Source organism: Passer montanus, unplaced genomic scaffold (assembly GCF_014805655.1).
Source record: "Passer montanus isolate IOZ18808 unplaced genomic scaffold, ASM1480565v1 scaffold43, whole genome shotgun sequence".
In the NCBI taxonomy this organism is placed as follows: domain Eukaryota; kingdom Metazoa; phylum Chordata; class Aves; order Passeriformes; family Passeridae; genus Passer; species Passer montanus.
In genome coordinates this window covers 7,320,624-7,326,228 of record NW_024369151.1, presented here as the reverse complement: position 1 = coordinate 7,326,228, position 5,605 = coordinate 7,320,624, and the positions used below count along the sequence as shown (strand labels likewise).

General features: G+C 52.3%; 1 protein-coding gene across 1 annotated transcript; it reads right to left on the bottom strand.

Moving 5' to 3' along the window:
- Positions 1-637: 637 nt before the first annotated feature.
- On the bottom strand, positions 638-3,406 carry LOC120507539 (bile salt-activated lipase-like). Its single transcript, XM_039720349.1, has 7 exons — positions 3,341-3,406; positions 2,942-3,091; positions 2,594-2,711; positions 2,180-2,366; positions 1,735-1,938; positions 1,300-1,497; positions 638-860 (listed from the first exon to the last, which is right to left on the bottom strand). The coding sequence occupies exons 1-7, from the start codon at positions 3,404-3,406 to the stop codon at positions 656-658; spliced, it is 1,128 nt and encodes a 375-aa protein (XP_039576283.1). The 3' UTR covers positions 638-655.
- Positions 3,407-5,605: the final 2,199 nt, after the last annotated feature.

Below are 5,605 nucleotides of genomic sequence, written 5' to 3'. Positions count from 1 at the left end.
TGGGGGGCAGCTCCAGCATGGCTGGGCCCCCCTGCTCTCCCCACAGGGTACAAGGGCATGGACAGACCACGTCCAGTGTGTGGTGTGTGGATGAGGACATGTGGTGGACAAGGTTTGTGGCAAGTTGTGCTCCTTGTCCTGCCCTGCTCAGAGCTGCAGCTCCTCAGCCCAGTCCAGCCCAACCGCTGTCCCAAAACCAGTGGGGAATCACCACCCCCATGGATTTATTCTGCCCCATCAGCTCCTGAGCAATGTCAGTGCACGATAAGCAGCAGATCAGCACAGGTTTGCATTCACCTGTTGCAGCTGTAGCTCTCTATGATCTGGTTGGCAGTAGCAGGAGCCTTGTTGGTGGCACAGGGAAATCCAGAGGACAGGTCAGGATTGGGGCTGTCCTGCCTGGGCTCACAGGGGCAAGGAGGAGAAACAACACCAGGGCCAACAGCTGGCTGAGCAGGGAGAGCCTGGACCCCAGCTGCCAGAGCTTCCCTGGGACAGTGGGGTGTCACAGCCATGGGAACACACAATGGATGCCCACAAAATGGATGCCCTTTCCTGCCTGACCTTAATGTTTGCAAGAAAATCCTGTCATGGCAAACAAAATAAGAACCAGAGTCACTCAGCTACAAGCCTTTAATGCACAGTCTTTAAAGGTTCAGAACATTAACTCCGACTGGGAGATGTCGGCAACCTGCGGCAGCTTCAGGTAGACCGAGTTCCAGAAGGTCACAAAGCGGGACCTCAGGTCCTGCTTCACAGAGTTCTTGGTTATCTTGTGGTTGATATCCAGGTAGTACTTGCCATTGTTGGTGTAGGCTGGCCAGGAAACGGGCACGTCTGAATGCCCTTTGTTGGGATCGCTGGGGAAAAAGGAGACACAGAAGCTCAGTTTTATCAGGGCAGCTTGGGAATGCAGTTTAATGCATGACCATGCAGAGTGTTCGACACTGGGAGAAGCAATAGGAATTCTGCCTGGCAGAAATGAGTGGATGACCTGCAGTCTCCTCCCTCCATCCCCACTGGCATCATCCCAGCTTCACACAGGGACTTATGTCCTGCCTGAACACAAGGATTCAGGAGTAAAACTCATCAAGTGGAAGCAGAGATCATAAGTCATGAAAATGCCTCTGCCTTCCCCAAGTGTGCCATGGATGAGGAGAAGCCAGAGCAATCTCCAGCCCTGTGAGACACAGAGCCCTGCTCACAACACAAAGACAGAGAACTTCTGGGAATGATCCTGAAAATTTACTGGGCAAAGGCAGCAGCCTGAAATGCTGTATCAAATCACAGATCACTCACCCAGTTCTAGCAAAATTGGTCCAGTAAGCGATCATGGCCTTTGAGAGAGTCCTGTACTTAGGCCAGTAGCCCAGGGGCGTGGCAAAGGGCTTCCCAAACACGTACTGCAGGTCATCAGCATGGTCTGCCCCAACCCAGCGGGGGTAGATGGGCATGCGGGACGGCTCCGAGAACAAGTAGCTGTAGGTCTTGCCACTCCTGGGAAATCAAAGAGACTGGCTTTGAGCAGGGAGAAAGCAGAAAAAGGGCTGCAAATCCCAACCAACACTCCAAATAGCGTCAGGGCCACGGGTTCAGAATTGGAAGATGCTCACATGCATCATCTCACATGGGGTGGTTTCAAGAGAAAACATCCTAAGGCCAATTTTAACTTCCATTTCCAATTCTCAACCTAACCCTCCTACATATGCAACAACCCAGGGCTGAGCTGCTCACTTGGCATTCTGCAGGTGCAGGTCCAGTGCCACCTGTGTTGGAATCAGGAAGATGTAGTCAGTGATCAGATCCACCACTGTCTTCTTCACGAGCTCCTGCTCAGGTTTGTCACCCCAGCTCTGTGTGTAGATGTTGTAGGTGGCGTTGGCTCCAGCCTCGCCCCTGTCCACGGTGAGGCCTTTGACCAAATTGTACACCTGGTCACTGAAAAGACAAATGATATTCATTAATTACTGACCAGCAGCTTCAGGTAGGACCAGGTCTTGCCTGGTCCTTTCTCTTGAAGGCTCTGGACTCGGCAACACAAGGCCTGGGCACCCAGGCTTGGAGTGACATCCTGCGTGGAAGGTTGTGCCCTGTCCACTCAGGTCTGACTCCGTGGGGTTTGGGAGCTACACTGAAGAGCAGATGTCTCCTCTGAGGGTTCTGAGGGCATCTCACTCACGCAGTGACCTTCACCAGCGGGCGGTTGATGGCGGGTAAATCCACGCCGGCGAACATGTGCCCATCCATGTTATTGACCCCGGCCAGGTAGTCGATGTCGGCAGCGTTGGCAAAGAGCTTCTCTGGCACGTCTGGGAGGAAATCCCCATCCACAACTGGAGAGAGGGCGACAGTGTGCACCATGGGCACTGCGAGATACAAGTGTGGGTCGAAGAAAAGGCTGAGATGGGCAGTGTTCATCAGGTGCAGTGTGCATCTGCCCACAGAAAGGTGACTGCAAGAGCTCTCATTAAAGCCTCTTTTCTGGAGGATACAAGCAACACCTCAACACTCCTGGCAGTTGACCCAATGTCCTGCAGGAGATTTGGAGAGCCCAGGAGGGCTGATGGACTGGAACACAGGCCAGGGCACTTACTGGACAGGTGGGTGAGCTGCTGGTGGTAGGCCAAGGTCAAGGCTTTGGGGTCAGAGATACGGAGGCAGTTGGCCAAGACGGTGGTGTTGTCTGTTGGGCAGCCCACCTTTTCTCCAAGCTGTGGCGGAAGAGAGAGTTGAAAGATCCTAGCATTACTTCCAAAGCCAGGAGTTGTTTTTATGCAGTCAAATATGTGAGTTAGTTTTAATCTCATTTTAATCTCAAAGCAGCAACTTTCCACAGTGCTGTTAGGCACAGCTCCTGCCCAATCTCTTCCTAGCCCTGCTCTCCTCTATGGAATTGGTTTCTTTCATTTAATAGTCCTTCAGACATGACTTTGCACGTTACCTTTTTGGCCCAGACGAGCGGGTCCCTCTGGATGGCCCAGCTGCAGAGCCCAACACCGCTCTGGCTGATGGCTCTCTTGAACAGGCCCTTGTTCTTTGGGGACAGTGTCTGGGGGGCAAAGCACAAACAAGAGGGGTTTGGGTACAAACTCTTGAGGAGACCATGGCCTTCATAACTCTGGCTTCCCACATTGCCACCCATTCCCATCCCACCCTCCCCATCCCTGCCCTCGGTGCCTCGTGGACAGCCCACAGTGCCACTGGAGCTGTGTCTGTGCAGGTGTCCTGCAGGTGCCCTTGGGAGCAGAGAGGCAGCAGCAATTCCCCCACAGTCCCAAAGACAAACGGCAGGAGGAGAAAACCTTCATGTTTAGGGTGCAAAGCCAGCCTTTGTACTTACGGTGGCAGCCCAGGCTACCCCGAGGTAGGAGCACAGGGCCAAGGCCAGGATGTGCCAGCGAGCCATGGTGAGGGCAGCTCTGAGGGGACAGTCCCAGCTGGAGGGCTGTGTTTATAAAGCCACAAGTCAGGTGTGTGCCAATATCATGGGCCAGGCTTGGCTCAGAGCTGAAGGAGGGCAGCCTCCACAACCTTGTCCTTCAGTAGCCAGTCCCTGGCTGATAGGCATGGTCCTGTGAGAGCCCTGCAGGTGCTGCTTGTTTGGGCTGGAGAGCAATCTCCTCAGGTATCTTTTCTATTTTCCACATGGCCACCATCCTGATCAGAGTGTACTTCCCACACTCAGAGAGATTTGGGAATGCAACATGTCTGTTATTTTTCCTCTCTGATGTATTACCAGCTCTTTTGGATGCTTGCCTCTCTCTTGGGAGCTTTTTCAGCTTCCTCGAGGACTCATTAGCCAGTTATTATGAAAATGAAGACACCCATTTATCCACAGCATTGGTGAACACTTTCTTCCAGGTCTGGACAGCAGCATCCAGTGGTTTAGTTGTGTTTTCTTCACCACAAAGATGGCATTGTGTGGGTGACAGGTCCTGCTGAAGCCAATCAGGTTCTCACTCCAAAACAGGGAATTGTTATATCCCTCTCTAAGAAACAGGGAAGGGACCAGGTTTGCAATTTGCCTGTGGCTCACACAGACATGGGGCTGCCACTGGAACATGTGAAAATGAAGTTTGTGCTCCAGATTCCAGAAGAGAAGGGACTCAGCTGAGTGACCAGTGGGTTAATTTAGCTTTGTCCCAACCACTGCATCAAGAGCCAATGCAAGAGGAAAATTCCATTAAGATTTTTTTTTCCTTTAAAAAGTACAGATGAAGGACAACAGTGAGAAAATGAAAGATGTTTCTTGTAGGAGATCTTCCAGATTTTTCTTCTGGCATAGCAAATCAGGGCCAGGTGTGCACAGGAACACTTGGCATCTATTCGTGACAGACAGCCAGGTTTGCTGCATCCCAGGATGTGTGGGGTGTGCTGGGAGGGGCAGAGCTTTTCACCACATCCCCAGGTCCCCTCACCTCAAACGGATTTTGCTGGAGTGGCTCTTGCCAGGCAGTTTCTCCCTGTGCCTCCTCTGTTGTGCCAGACCTGAAGGGATAAAGCAGAGCAAGGCAGCAGCTTCAGCAGCTGGAGGTCTCCAGCCCATGTCCCCGCTGTTCCTGAGCTCTCCCTTTCCCAGGGTGATCCAGCATGTGGGACATCTCTGGCACAGCTGAGCCCTGTGCCCCCCACCACTGTGGGGTCTTTGAGTCATGTCTGTGTGTCTGTGTTACAGCTGCTGCTCTTCTTCTGCTCATCCCAGCAAGGTGGGAACTGCTGGGTTCCTTGTGTGAGAGCTCTGGCATGGGCTAGAAACAGAACCAGCCCCAAATACCCAGGAGCCAGCCTCCGCCCACAAAACCATAAGCCTGGCTTAGAAGTTGTGACTAATGAGAAAAGAACTGTTTCCAGCCTGTAGGGTGCAGCAGTAGCACATTTTAATGGAAACAAAGAACACCAGCTTGGAAGGGATCCCAAGGATCACCTGACCCAACCTCCCTTGGCAAAAGCCCGGTCTAGTTAAGACAGCCCAGCACCCTGTCCAGCTGATCTGAGACGTGTCCAGTGTTGGGGAATCCACCACCTCCCTGGGGAGGTTATTCCAATAACTGATTGCTCTCACTGTAATAAATTGTCCTCTAGTATCCAATTGTATCTCCCCAGGAGTCACTTGTACAATTACCCCTCATTTTTTCCACGTGACTCCTCCTAAGGGGAGTCTCCATCTTCTCTGTGGCCACACTTTAAACATTTGAACTTGGTGATAAGTTCTCCCCTTTCCAGGTGGGCTGACACTGGAGTTCTAGAGCCCACCTGAGTATTGTCAGACCTGAGGGGGGACTCTCAGAGCTGTGAAAGCAAGTGGCAGCACAGCACAGGGAAATGCTTTAGAAGAATCCACCCCTGGCACTCTTTACAGGATTTACACAGCAGGAATATCCTGGGTGAGCTCGAGGGGAAAGCCTCTGGGTTGTGCCATGGTTTTTCTGTATTTCCCAGGGAACAGCAGCAGTGTAAGTATGTACCCCAAACCCCTCTGGAACAGTTTATCCATCCCATATGTGTCCACAGTTCCTGAGCTCCCCTTCCTTCTGTGCTTACTTGTTGTGTTGAATTAATTCCAGGGGCAGGCTGCGTCTCTCTCACAGATCCTGGAGGACTCACG

Coding starts and splice junctions, on each gene's coding strand:
- LOC120507539 (XM_039720349.1), bottom strand. CDS start 3,406: ATGGCTCGCTGGCACATCCTGGCCTTGGCCCTGTGCTCCTACCTCGGG. Junction 2,712..2,941: donor CGCTCGTCTGGGCCAAAAAG/GTAACGTGCAAA, acceptor CTTCCGCCACAG/CTTGGAGAAAAGGTGGGCTG. Junction 1,939..2,179: donor CCGCTGGTGAAGGTCACTGC/GTGAGTGAGATG, acceptor TTGTCTTTTCAG/TGACCAGGTGTACAATTTGG.